The sequence below is a fragment of the Carassius carassius genome, chromosome 3, assembly GCF_963082965.1.
Source record: "Carassius carassius chromosome 3, fCarCar2.1, whole genome shotgun sequence".
Lineage (NCBI taxonomy): Eukaryota > Metazoa > Chordata > Actinopteri > Cypriniformes > Cyprinidae > Carassius > Carassius carassius.
Genome location: NC_081757.1, coordinates 17706630 through 17721390, shown reverse-complemented (window position 1 = coordinate 17721390; position 14761 = coordinate 17706630). Strand labels below are relative to the sequence as shown.

Below are 14761 nucleotides of genomic sequence, written 5' to 3'. Positions count from 1 at the left end.
GCTCCTGTTTATCTACTGACCAATCAGGAACCTGCAGCCCTGACCTCCAGCCAATCAGAAGCCAACGACCATCTCCAGGCCAAAAACTAATAAACAAACAGTAACCAAATCAAACACTTCTCCTCCAAACTGCAACCACTACAGCTCTAGAAAGCTGAAACGAGCATTTTCCAGCTCAAAGATGACATCTTTCTACACATGCGTGTAAAGGGTTAAAAAGATCCAACAGAAGATCAGACAGTGTCATCGCCCTGAACTCCTGACATTCCTCTAAACCCCCCCACCCTCGCGTGAGCTGAGAAAATGGCCGGCTAGCTCAGACACACACACACACACACACACACACACTCTCACACACAGTTTCTGATCCCAAAGTCCAAGCATGTTAATCTCCATACTGAAGTGAATTCCGCACGCACGCCACACACTTATAAACACATGCAAAGTGAGAACAACAAAGTAAAAGAGGGCTTGAGATTGAGACCTACTGTGTAGTTTGGCCTGGCAAACTTCCCACATGCTTTTTTTCTTATGACTTGACTAACCCCTCCCTCTCTCAACGTCCTCCCTCTTCCTTTCCTGTCCTCCCTCCCCTTCCGCTGCACAGCAAAGACCGCCTATCTATAGAAATGCTACCAGAAACACTTCCTGTTTACCTTTAACCCCTCATGTCCCTCCCCAGATCAGTGAATCTGACGTCATGCGTCATTCGATGCTGACCTTAGATCAGTGCTCTAGGGAGAAACAGCTGTCAGACTGGTTGAATAAGGGAATGTCCGTCTTTGACAGTCAGCTAGTGGCAGACAATTTAAACAAATGCATGTTTACCGAACTGAATTAGGTGAAGGAAAATGGGTACGAGACACTTCTACACACAGATGGGGGGCACAAGCACTCAGACGCAGACGTACAGCGGGAGGTGATCAGGTGTCAGGTTACATTGCTGGTTGGAGGCTCTGCCTGACAGACCGGCCCAGTTATATAAACCTCACAGATGCAGGGTCAGGAAGAAACAAAGCAAGTTGGCCACACACAAGCATGCACTCACACAAAGAGGCAGATGCGCACACACACACAGACCGGTTTTACTCATACAGTGCATTCACGCGGCACATGGTAGGAAGCCTGCAAGCAAAAGACACACACATGCACACAGATATACACATCTTACTTCACGCAACATTGCTTATTGGGGAGGGGGCAGACAAACATGTCTACCTGGTTATTCTGCACATTTAATAAACAAACTCCAGCTGGTCCAAAATGCAGCAGCTAGAGTTCTTACTAGAACCAGGAAGTATGACCATATTAGCCCGGTTCTGTCAACACTGCACTGGCTCCCTATTAAACACTGTATAGATTTTTAAATATTGCTTATTACTTATAAAGCCCTGAATGGTTTAGCACATCAGTACTTGAGCAAGCAACTATCTTATTATAGTTCTCCACTTCCGCTGAACTCTCAAAAGTCTTTGCAATTTGATAATACCTAGAATATCAAAATCAACTGTGGTGTCAGATCCTTTTCTTATTTAGCCCCAAACTCTGGAATAATCTACCTAGTGTTGTTCGGGAGGCAGACACACTCTGTCAGTATAAATCTAGATCACAGACACATCACTTTAACCTGGTTTACACTAGGGATGTGCACGGATAGTCGAATATTCGAATATTCGTTCTGCTCTAATTATTCGATAAATAAAAATAATATTCGAATTTCGCAAAAAAAAAAAAAAAAAAAGTTCACAATAAAACCTAATTTGGACACTTTCTGTGATTCTCCACGGCATATTTGAAGGTGTATGCAAGCAAAAAATAATTAATGAATGATTAAGGGGCCATTCACATATCGCGCCTAATAAGGCGTGGAAAAGGCTATGCGCGCCGCTTTCTCCTTCTTTCCAAAGCGCTCGGGCAGAAGTGCTCCTGAGGCGACGCGTTCTCTCCATGAAGACGCGGAAATTTCAGCAAACAATAAATGGATTTTCAGCACAAAAAAAAATCGCTTTCAGTAGCTTTGCTACTTAATTTATTTCAAAATGGCAATCCATATACAGCTATGATCAGCTGTTCCTTCATCTTGGCTGAGCTTTCAACGTTGTTACAGGAAAGGATGAAGCTGAATGTTTAATGAATGCTTGTGGCATTCTGAAAGTTGAGATGTTTTTAACTCGATGCTGTGCGGACGTGCCTGGAAAAAACGGGACCGCGTCGCACCGCGTGCGCATCGCGACCGCGTCGCTTCCATTATGAGCGCGCATGCCGCGCGCCTACATTGGAAATAACGAACTTGAGCATGCAAAAGACGCGATATGTGAACGCCCCCTAAAAGAACTGCGGTCTTCTACAGTACTTCAAATATGCCGTGGAGAATCACAGAAAGTGATCCAAGATCATTGTTGCAGCATCTCTCAAGCAACGAATAAACACAGCTAACTTGGAGAATGCAGTGAAAACTCCTCTTCTCGCGTCTGCCCTAGACCCTCGGCACAAACATCTCAGGTTTCTAGATGAAAACATGAGAAGTAAGAAAAAAAAACTTTTTTGAACATTATCAGAGCATTTTCCTTGATGCGAGTGGTGCGTCACCAACGATGAAGAAGATGCAATGCCCACTCGTTGGAAAAGACTGAACCAGTTCTTCAGCGATGATTACAGAGAGTCCAGCCGAGACGAGTGGGAACAGTTCTTACTGGAGCCATGTATTCCACCAGATGAGGATCCCATTCAGTGGTGAAACGAAAACACGAAGCGCTTCACAAAACGTATTCGCTTAGCACATCGTTATTTGTGAGTCCCGCCAACGTCTGTGTCGTCAGAGCGCGTTTTCTCTGCGGCCGGCCTTATTGTTAACAGACTAAAGAGCCGACTTTCCCCCGATCATGTTTACATGCCCGTATTTCTTAACAAGAACATTTGAAACAATAGAAAAAAAGAAAAAAAGATTTGCTGACAGTTTAAAAGTTAAGTGTAAGCTACATTCTGTACAATAGCCTAATTGCTGCAGGCTGCTTTACTTTTGTTCACTTTTTTTTTTTTGGCTTTTAATCTGTACTTTTGTTTGTTTGCACGCATTGTTAAAGGTTTTCAGCTACAAAACACGATGTGTAATGTTCAAGCTTATTGTAAGCTTGTTCAAAATGACGAAAACAAATGTTGCTGAAAAATAACGTCTGACTCATTAAACTTAATTTAAATAAACGAATATTCGAATATTCGTTTTTTGTGAGCTCAAATATTCGAATGTGATATTTGTGGAAAACGCCCATCCCTAGTTTACACATAACACACTAACACATTTATAATATTCATATCCCTTGAAGGATTATTAGGCTGCATTAATTAGGTCAACCGGATCTGGGAACACTTCCAATATCACACAATGTACTTTATCATCGTAAGAAGAATGTCATCTACACTAATATTAGTCTGTTTTGTTTTTATTCAGAGGTCACCTTAGCCACCAGATCCAGTCTGTATCCAGATCAGAGGGTGACTGCAGTCACCCAGATCCAGTCTGTATCCAGACCAGATGGGGGATCAGCACCTAGAGAGGATCTCTACAGCCCTGAAGACAGCAGAGACCAGGACAACTAGATGAGCCCCAGAGACCGATCCATAGTCGAGACCTTGTCTCCTAGACAGCCACCAGGACAAGACAACAGGAAACAGATGATTGTTCTGCACAATCTGACTTTGCTGCAGCCTGGAATTTAACTGCTGGTTTCATCTGGCTGGAGGAGAACTGGCCCCCCGACTGAGCCTGGGTTCTACCAAGGTTTTTTCTTCATTCTGTCACCGATGGAGTTTTGGTTCCTTGCAGCTGTTGCCTCTGGCTTGCTTAGTTGGGGACACTTCATTTTCAGCTATATCATCGTCTTGATTGCACAGACACTATTAAACTGAACTGATGCCGCGTTTCCACCGAAATTACCCGGAACATTTGTACCAGGAACTTTTTTCCCCCCAGACCGGTTGCTTTCTGCGTTTCCACCGCGGTGAAAAGTACCGGGAAGATTAGGCAAATAGACTTGTGACGTAGGTCTGCACGTGTTTCTCAATACAAATAACGCCGATTTTGGACGTGCATCCTCGGTAGTTCAGACTTTGTTCATTCGAATCGGGAGTGTGATGTCCGCGACGACGCAAATCCGGTAAATCTGCAAACAGCAGCGTACTTGATAACTTCAGTCAGCTCGCCTTGACTACTTCAATTTTCCTCTCTGTATATTTACAATAAAACGAAATAGGATATCAAATAACACTGCCTCCTTTCATTTTCATTTAAACATAATAACAGCTGCAGAAATGTACTTAGATTAGGGATATGTGTATATATACATAGGGCTGTGACGGTGGCTGATTTTTACCACCGCGGTAGTCATGGACCAACAACCGCTGGTGGCGCGGTGTTGAAAAAAAAAAATAATTATTATATATATATATATATATATATATATATATATATATATATATATAAATATTTAACGTAGGGGCGGGGATGGCCACCCACTCACAACTGCTGCTTCTGTCACTTTCTCATGACAAGAAATGAATTTATTCAGTCGCAGAATGACTGAACAGGAGACGTTTCAGACATGCGATCCACTTCACTTTGTGCGCGCTTCCTTTGTGTGCATCCTTTCATAACAAACTGCGAAATAATCTATGTGCAAGCAGTGTCGTGGTCAGTTATTTCATGGAATTACCAAAAAAGGTGATTAAAGCTGACTTAAACTGTGCATGCATGTAATATATTTTATATGTATAATGCAGTTAAACAAGAAGGTAGCCTTAATAAGAAAGCTAAATACACCCTGTCTAACGGACGCGAGCGACGCAGCGCGACAAAATACTCATTATAATCAGTGACGCTACACTGGATGCAGCACAACACGACATGATAAATCCCCGTCCGGTCTGTGAGGTACTGACACAGAGTTCAAATGTCCTGTATAGACATTAGACAGACTAAACCTGTCGCAACGCGGTTGTGTTGCGTCCGGTTTACTTTTCCACCACCAAGCAAGCTCAGTAACTCCTCATCTGCACGAGCTCTCTTTGAAATAGGAATCGTTGCCAAATTTTTTGTTACCATCTTTTATTTATCGCAGTCTCGTTTGTATTTGGCCAGTTTGGAGACAGCCTCACCAAACCTGACCAGCCAGCGTTTGCCATCACGAGAACTTGTGCAAACGCTGATGGGTGACATGAATGCAGATGACTCCAGATCGGCGATGTGGTATTTGCTTTCCCAACAAGATCCATCGCCCAACACTAAATTAATTTGCTGAATGCATAAACTGTATTTTCCTGCGCTCAAATCTGCCAATTTAAAGGAAACACTGTGTTTGAGGTAATTTGTTAATTACCATAGACTTAGAATTTGCAACTATTACAGTTATTACACTTATATACAAAACTTTGTATTATGCTTGGTATAGAGTTTGTGACGTCACGTGCACTACCACCGGTGGCAGTAGACAACCGCGGTAGCAACTGACCACCGCGGTGACGCAGTTGTCACGGCAACCGCCACAGCCCTATATATACAGCCATTACAATGAAACGAAATATTATATAAAATTGCCTTTTTTCTTTTCATTTTAACATATAGATAAATTGAATACAGACCAAGGTAACCTGTTAAATTTACCCAAAACAAATTATATTTTATGTTTAACCACTAAAGAGACATCAGAGCCAGCGGCACACATCAGAAGGTCTAGCCGAGGTGAGGCTGCTCTCGGCGGATACATGAGGACTGAGCTCCGGCTAATCGCGTGGAGCTCACCTTCTCCGAGATCAGCGAAACACATTTTTAAATAGCCGCTGTCTTTATAAATAAACCACAGATTTGAGTTTTAAACAACTACATTCTTGCCTGAAATACTTTTAAAATTACATTTCATGACACAATAACAGTAATATTTTGAAAATGATCCGAATAAATGGTGGTGGAAATCACAATGTTGCATGAACTCAACCAATCAGGATGTTTAGCACCCAAGTCCCGCCCCCGAAAGTTCCGGAACTTTGAAAAAGTACCACCTCGCCAGCAGGGACTTTCTGGGGGGCATTTTTTTACCCGGAACTTTATTTAGTTCCTGGTTCCTGTGGTGGAAACACACAGAGTACCAGGCCAAAGTCCCTAGTTCCTGGGTAAAGTTCCTGCGGTGGAAACGGTGGAGCTGGGCGATGACATCACTGAATTCAATGATGAACTGCCTTTAAATGAAAATTGAGTGTTTACTATTGTCCTTTTGCTTTTACAAGCTATTTTCCTATTTTGAAACTGTAAAGCTGCTTTCACACAATCTGTGTTGTTAAAGGTGCTATAAAAAAATAAAAATAAAAACTTTTCACCATTTTCACTCTTGCATTAAAACAATGGTTTCTCTCCACACAGACACAAACAGTGAATATAGCTGAAAAACAGAAAACTAATCAACATCACAACAGCTTGAATCATTCTGCACTGGAAATGTCAAAGCTGTACGTCAATGTTTAATAATAAAAATAATCGGCTAAAATAAAAAGTTAACAATAAATTTAAAATACACTGAAAATAAAATTCTACTGTATTTGCAATCTATTTGCATCACACACTTGTGATGTTATGCATTTTATCCAAATAGATAAATATTTTTTGCCATCAGTGGAGAAAGATACTCTACGCAGCCATACTGTGTAGCTACCAGCAGGGGCTAAATGAGCTATGCTAACCTGCTAAACCTTGATTGGACACAACAACAAACCTGCAATTCTTAGAAGTTATTACTCATTTCACATGTAAAGTCATTTAGATACACGATAAAAGTACCGCATAAAATATACTATTTCAAAGAGTGTGAAAGTAGACAGAAAATGTAGCCTATTAAAAAAAATTAAATGTTATAACCCCTTTAAAAACAGATCTATTATCTGGATCTCATCCAGACAGTAGGTTGAGGGGTTTGTGTGTGAATGTGAGTGATGTGGATTGGTATTTGCATCTATGTTGCTGAATGTTCATTCTGCACAAAGCAGCAGCACAAAGGGGCTCTGTTCATGCCGTCAGCCGGTCTCGCTCGCTCTCTTGGGCCCTCACGCTATCACACCACGCTGTAACACTGTGACCACCGCTGCTCTCCCCTGCCACTCATTCCAAACCGTTTTTCACATATTAACTACACTGATTCTTAAACGGTCATATCAAATGGCAGTTTATTTATTTAACGATCAACAGAGCAGCTTACAAAAAATTATTTCATATTGATTTATATCACAAGAAGGCTTCATCAGAATGAGAAAATATGATATGACATTTCCCAAAGACTGTTGTGAAAAATGCTTTTTCTAACATAACAGACGTAACCCAAGGAAAATACCTGTGTAAAAGTACAGACACGTATAGGTTTTGTTGTCATGTATGAGTCTAATGGGGTTTTATTCTATAACCGGGGGCTACACCCGCCTCATAAACCCTCATTGATTTGGCCTTTACATGCGTTAGGCTACATGACGGAGCAATATCTTTGCAGTAGCGTGACTGAATAAAGTTACATACTTGGGAACTTTCTGTCTAAACATGTTCTACCATGATCTTGTATTTTCTACAAACATTTAACCCAAGTAAACCATACAAAAAAAGCCATTGCCCTCTATTGCAGCTAAAGTGACATATATGTGTACTCAAGTTCCAGTTTTGAAACACCAACCCCTCGTGGTCTAAAGGCTTAGAAAGACTCAGAACGTTAAAGCACAAACTCGCCCACGTGACCCTCAGGGAGAGAGAAGGTCGAGTGCATCTCTCCCTTTTACCCTGGGACTGCCTCGCATTATACATCTGTTGGCTTTCCACAGCCCGGTGCACATGAATAGCTCGTCTCTCTCTCTCTCTCTCTCTCTGACACACGCACACACACATAAATGCAGACAGACACTGCAACACAAACACACTCACTACAGGAAGTCACACGATATGAACTCTGATCCACATCCTGCCTCTGCTTTAATTAAGGATCTGTGAGGACAGACAGATTGGCTGAAGGAAAACATAACAATCCATCTCCTCTGATTTGGCTTTCAATATCTGCACAAAGCCTCGTTGACTTGTATTATAATCTACACCAATAGATTGATGCACCAAAAGGTTACTTAAATTCGGGGCCAATCCGATATTTATTTTCATTTTATGAGCATTGAGCAATAACCAATAAATAGCCAAAGTCAATAATATTTTATCTAAATAAATTAATTAAAACACAAAATATAAATCGCAACTCAATATTCATCTTCCTGTTAAAGATCTCATGTAATTGTGTTATTAACCTTTTTAAAGATTACTTTAAGTAAGTGTTGAGGGCAAGGGTGAAGGGAATTAACTTAAAATGGGAAATGTTTATGTACAATTAAACATACAATACTAATCTCTATATATATCCAACATTGACAATACAGCAAAAGAATTATCCTATCGGCCAATAATCAATTTGGTAAAATATACTACAACTAAACTTTCTATTGACAAACAAAGAGGACACATTCGTTTGCATTTTTCCTTGTGGAAAAACAGGAGCACTGGCAAATCAGAATCTGTATTTGGTTAGGTGTATTTGTGCACACATGTCTGACAACGAGAGCATTCCATGTGCCCTGCAGAACTAGTGGAAAACGTTTACAATATGCATGTTTATGTTTGTGTGTGTGTGTGTGTGTGTGTGTGTGTGGCAGCTGAATCACTGAGCCTCATCTCCCTGTGTCAGCAGCAAAGAGCTGAGGGGAAAGACTGATGCTTCTGAATCACGAGAGAGAGAGAGACAGAGAGCGAAAGAGAAAGAGTTGACACTCTCAGGCAGTACTGCTGAAAGCACTGCCTGCTGCTTGCAATCACAGACTAGACAGCACTCCCGCTCTTTTCTCTCTTTCTCTCTCTGGTTCTCCATTTCCCTCAGGAAACCTTATTATCAACATCTCCCTTCTGCCTGCACTCACACACAAACACTAATCTCACATCAACACACGCAGACAGTAAAACCACAAGCCAGGCCCACTCTAGCCAGCCGGAATGCACCTCCCGCTATCCCACGATTGGCCTGACCCACATCTTGTTATAGCCTTAAGTACGCTTAGCCCCAGTAAGTCCTAAACACTATTGCAACTCCTAATCAGCTGCTACAGTACCTGTCTGCATGCCTTGGACAGGAGGAGCTGTGAATAATTTAATGGAGTCTGTCTGTCTTGTCCTTTCTCTTTCAGTACAGTTGAACACTACAATAAAGCCTGTTGTCAAAGCAGTCTGTTGTCTGCTTGGCCACATTCCAGCGGTCATTTCATTTATCTTTCATCCATGTCATTAACTTGTATATTTCCAGATGAAGATAAACCAACAACAACCACAAAAACTCTGTTGCAGAGCATTCACTTCCCTTCAAAATAAACTCTTCGGAGCTGATCACTGAAATTAAGGGCTCAAAGCTGTAATCTCTGCGTGCTCTGATTTTACTTTCACTTTCGTGATTCACAATCACAAGGACTCTATACTATGGAGCGTCAGTACTTACCACACATTTGATAGGAATAGATGTTTGTCATTGGTACTCAGGATCTGCAAATCATTCGCCATCGTCCTATCAGACATTTCTCCTTACTATGTGTATGTGTTAAGTGAACTTTCATGTAGTGTAATGCAACAGAGTACCGCTAACATAGGCTAACCTTTTAGTGGCTCCGTAGAACGCTTTATTTGTTTCATGGGCACACCCCTAACCCCACCCCCTCCCGCCCCCTGATGTCACCATCCATCATGATGTTTCATTGTAGACATCGTCCGATGACAATTTTGGAAGACAATGCCCAACAACATCTCTGACTCACTCCAACATCCCAGAACTGAACTTTTAATGCCATCAAACAATATAACACCTTTGGAAAAGATCTGAGAACAGATTTCCTCACCTGTGCATTGTAAACCATTGGCACATCCTCCATGCCTTCCTCGTACTTGACATCCTCTTCTTGCTCATTCTCTAGTCCTGCATTTACCCAAGAGTGATTGGAGTTCTCTTCCTGGTCTAGTGCCTCCAACTGAGGCAACAGCTCATCCGCTAAAAGGTCAGGAGCATCACCCAGGTCAAGTCTGTGACTGTGTTGCTCTTCAAGCAAGACCTCCTCCAGTGCCTGAAACCCATTACTGCTGCTCTGGTTTGTAACCAAAGGTCCAGCCGCAACATGGTTCCTTCGCTCTGCCGTAGAGAATGGAAAGTCTGCAGTGAATGAGTTTAGACTATCTGGGAACACCTTAGAAGAGCTGAAGGTATCCTGGTTTGATTTGGAGCTATTTAAGGGGCACCGTTGTGCCAGACTGCCTGGTATTTGGACTCGTTGCTGCTGATGTTCCCTTACAGAATTAGACAGGAAAGGACAACCAGTATCCAGAAGGTTTGAAGCTGACGATGGGATGGCCATTGAAGAGGTTGTCATAGAGACTGGGGCAGAGGAGTAAGACTGGGTTGAATTAACTATAGGGGGAAGCTGATCAGTCAGAGTATAATGGGCAGTAGGATAGGATGAAGCATGGCTAACTGAGTCAGTTGGGAAAGAATGGGTTGCAGGAGAAGACTGGACAGGAAAGGCCAGGTCATTATCTTCCAACCTTGGACCTGTAGTAAAATCTTGGACCCCTTGGGCTATTTGAAAGCCACTGTGTAGTTGAGAAGACACAGGCATCATTGAGGCCTCAACCGTAGAGTGAAAGGGACTACCCTCCACACTGAGCGAGTTATGGTGGCCGTGCTGGGAATGATTTTGAGGGACGTTGCTCTCATAGTAAAAACCTGTAGGTTCCTGATAGGTCTTGACAACATGATGTAAGCTTTGATGGGCTATTTGTTGGTGAGGGAGTTGCAGCTGGTTTGAAACTGGGTGTTGATTGAGGCTGTGCTGTCTATGCTGAAGATGTTGATGACTGTACTGCTGATGCTGAGCTTGATGTTGCTGAAACTGTTGTTGCTGCTGAAATTGTTTGTGTTGAAGATGTTGATGGTGAATTTGTTGATGGTGTTGATTGTGCTGATGGTAGTTATTCCCTTTTTGATCATGGTTTCCCCACATGGGGCTGTTGTGAAGAAACAGTCCATTTGTCTGGGGCACTTGGTTCATAGTACGCCCTTGAAATGATTGCTGCTGTGGCAAAAATGTTCTTCCGTTGTTGCCACCTTCTGGACCAGGAAAGGACTGTTCCATTGAGGTCTGTGCCTTCATAGTGTCAAAATGCCTCACAGGTTGGTTGTAGGGTATCCCATGTTGGATGGTAGTAGATCTGGACCCTGCATCCACCTGAAGAGGCTCCAAACTAGGACCCAGGTGAAGTTCATCATCCAAGGACACAGAACCAGGAGTAAACCCTGGATCATCCTGGACTAAGCTGTCAAGCCCTCCCCCAAATATGCTAGAGTCATCAAAGAAGTCCATGATGGGGTCGGTCATTGTTTGAGTTCAGTGCATTAAGTATCTGCCCCCTCAGCGGCCCCTATGACAGGACTGCTGAAAGCAATAGGGAGCTAGAGACTGTCACAGTTTGTTGAACTGCTGTGTATCCATCACCAAGAAGGGCTACAGTCTAGAAAAAGAGAAACAAAATAACACATTACTTTAGATATGCAAAACATGTTTTATGAATCTAAAAACAATGTTTCAACATCATTTCATCATTGTTCTCTAAACCTTCCTAATAGCTATAAGCCAAATTTGGTCTTTAGGTGTAATGCTTTTAAATGGTTAGTTCAACCCAAAATGAAAATTATGTTGTTAATTGCTCACCCTCAAGTTCCAAAACCATTCCAAACCCATAAGAACTATGCTCATCTTCGAAATACAAATTAATATATTAATATTTTTTGATCAAATCTGAAAGCATTTTGACCCTGCATAAGCAGCAATGCAATGGATATGTTCAAGGCCCTGAAAGGTAGTAAGGACATCAGTAGTTCAACTAATGTTATGAAGCTATAAGAATACATTTTGTGCTCAAAGAAAACAAAAATAACTTTTTTGTTATTTTTGTAACACGCGTTCACAAGAGTACCACAATGCATGCTGTTGCATGGACTACTTGTCCTTACAAAGCTTTCTGGGCCTTGAACATGGTAGTTGCATTACGGTCTATGCAGGGTTAGAAAGTTCTGGGATTTCAAACATATCTTAATTTGTGTTCTGAAGATGAAGTCTTACAGGTTTGGAACGACATGAATGTGAGTGATTAATGATAGAATTTTCTTTTATGGGGCGAATTATCTCTTTAATATAGAACATGGAGTTCAGTATCAAGCAGGACTGGCACAATTCAGTATTTGAGAAATGGCTTCAAATCAATTTCAAGTGTGAATTTACATTCAGTTGGCAACACCTACATTCTGGAAAATTAAGTGATGTTCTACCCTTGTCAATAAGTTTGACTGTCTGTGTAAATGGCCTATAAAACCTCAAGACTTTCAAAACAAGCCTTTCCTTTTTCTTAAAATTTAGTAGGCTTGTTCCTGTTAGTACCTCAACTATGTACAACCCTGTTTTCAACACATTAAAATAAGCTTGTTTAAATGTGTATAAGTGAAATACCACAACTCTAAGCAAAGTCAAATTGATATCTGCCATCTTCAAAGACTCAAACAACAGATTGCCATTTCATTAGATGACATACGCAGAAAAAAATTGGCAATGTTATCGGGTTTTTTTTCTCCTTGGGTTTCACAACAATCATATGATGTTATACGCCCACATCTCAGCAAAGTCAGAGTTCCCAAGTAGGACGATTGATTGTTTCAAACGGTGTTCTATTTAAAGTCCCCATGAAATCAAAAGTAAAGTTTGTTGGGTGTTCAAGACTAACATCAATATGTTAGTCTTAAGGTTATATACTTTATAAGGCAGTATGCCCCAAAACAGTGACAAAATTCAATATAGAAGATGTAAGCATTCAAAGTTTGCAGTTCATCTCTTCTGCCAAAACGGTTCAATGATTTTTTTTTTTGACGTCACATCATACTTCATCTTCTCATCAAATCTTCTGACCAATCAAATGTTCTCTAGAATCCCAAGTGCCCACCCCTTTTACTATAACTATGGATGCTGAAGCGCTGGCTGAGATCATTCACTTGTTCACAGTGTAGTATTTCCTGTACAGTGAATGCCTCGTAGTGCACAGTGTAGGTGATAGGGAACGATTTAGACAGTATAAATATGCTTTAGATTGGTGCAAATGAGGTCTGGTTTCACGTTGTTTCGTGCAAACTGCAGCAGCGCACATCCAAACTTTGGCTCCGGTCCAGAGATGCGATCACACGGAGCGGATCATATGCCCAAGTCAGCATTTATTAAAAACGTTTACAACTACACCACATCAGCATGATTATGAACACTATTTAGTTTTATTAAGAGTTTCATATTGAATCTACGGGGTGATCTATTAGACTGTGGCTGTCAATTGCGGCTTTACTGAGCTCAACGTATCTGGTCCGAGCAGACATAATCAAAACGCTATTGGCTACTTAAAAAAGGGAGAGGGGCTGCTCGATATGTCCCGCCCTCTATTCCTGTTTCAGTTGAAATTATGTCACCACATAGAATAACGCTGCTTGTTTCAAGGCACTTCAGGGGAACTTTAACCTTTCCTTATAAGAAGCTGAGAATAACTTGCCACAATATAATTGCATGCAGGATAAAGTGAAAAGGAGGAGCACTGAGCATGTGATGTCATACTTACAAACCCAATGTTACATCACTCCATTACAAGATACAATACCGCATTGATGCTCTTCTAACATGTCCATCTCCTTAAGTCAGACTCTGGCAATAAACTCTTCCAGAACACCCGAGGCTTGAGAGAGGTGAAAGGGAAGGAATGTCTGGGGAACATTTGGCACCATTAGTGGAGCTCAAAAACAGGCATTACTACAAGCACAGCAGCTGAAGAGCTTTCAGCACCAGACAAAAACCAGGTGCTTCACACTCCCATCAGACTTCCCTCAGCTATGGATAAGAGAGAGAGTCAGTGGGAACCGCATTATTCTTTGCCAAAGCCTGGTCAGGAGGACAGCGACAGGACAACTCGAGCTGTGTGGGACACACATACAGCTCATTGCATTTCACGCACGCATGCACGCACGCACACACACACACACACACACACACACACACACAGCCGTACAGAAAGGGTGAGAGAGAAACAGGCTGTCCTGACCAACACCGGCTGTAGAGGAGGTCAGTCACGACCTGATGACTCACAACACACACAGATAAACAAAATGGCAGTGAACAGAAACCTAGTAAACAGTCCATTACTACAATACCACTCTGTGGTTTCAACCTTTTCTACTTCTATTAAACCAACACATTCAAATAATACACTAACAAAGACTAGGCCTACCTATTCAATCACTAGAGATAGAAGCAGAACACTTAAACTAAAGTGGTTGCTCACATCTAGACTACAAGATCATTTGAAATGGACTATATTTATATAGATTTTAACTTAACTTTAATAAGGAAAACACATGAAGGCTGTAGCATTCAAAGAAGAAAAAACAACTCCAACATGAGCCTTATCTCATTTCAACAGCAAACTAACAGCTCTGTGAGGATTTTGAATCATACGCAGCCATAACTGCATCGGTCACCAGTGTTCAAAATTACAGGGCACCTCCCATTATCTAGGGCTCGCTTTAGTGTACTGTTTTGCAAGTAGTACACCTGTCTCAAACCAGGAAGCATTTGGGCAGGCACA

At 41.6% G+C, this 14761-nt stretch overlaps 1 protein-coding gene across 7 annotated transcripts in view; it reads right to left on the bottom strand.

Annotated features, from left to right (window-relative positions):
• LOC132122025 (chromodomain-helicase-DNA-binding protein 9-like) overlaps positions 1-14761 on the bottom strand; it is a 70104-nt gene that overhangs the window by 49617 nt on the left and 5726 nt on the right. For all 7 annotated transcript variants that reach the window (XM_059531901.1, XM_059531882.1, XM_059531864.1 and 4 more), the window contains exon 2: positions 9940-11602. In XM_059531901.1, the coding sequence (XP_059387884.1) occupies positions 9940-11469 (1530 nt within the window). In that variant the 5' untranslated portion in view covers positions 11470-11602. The remainder of the gene's footprint in view (positions 1-9939; positions 11603-14761) is intronic.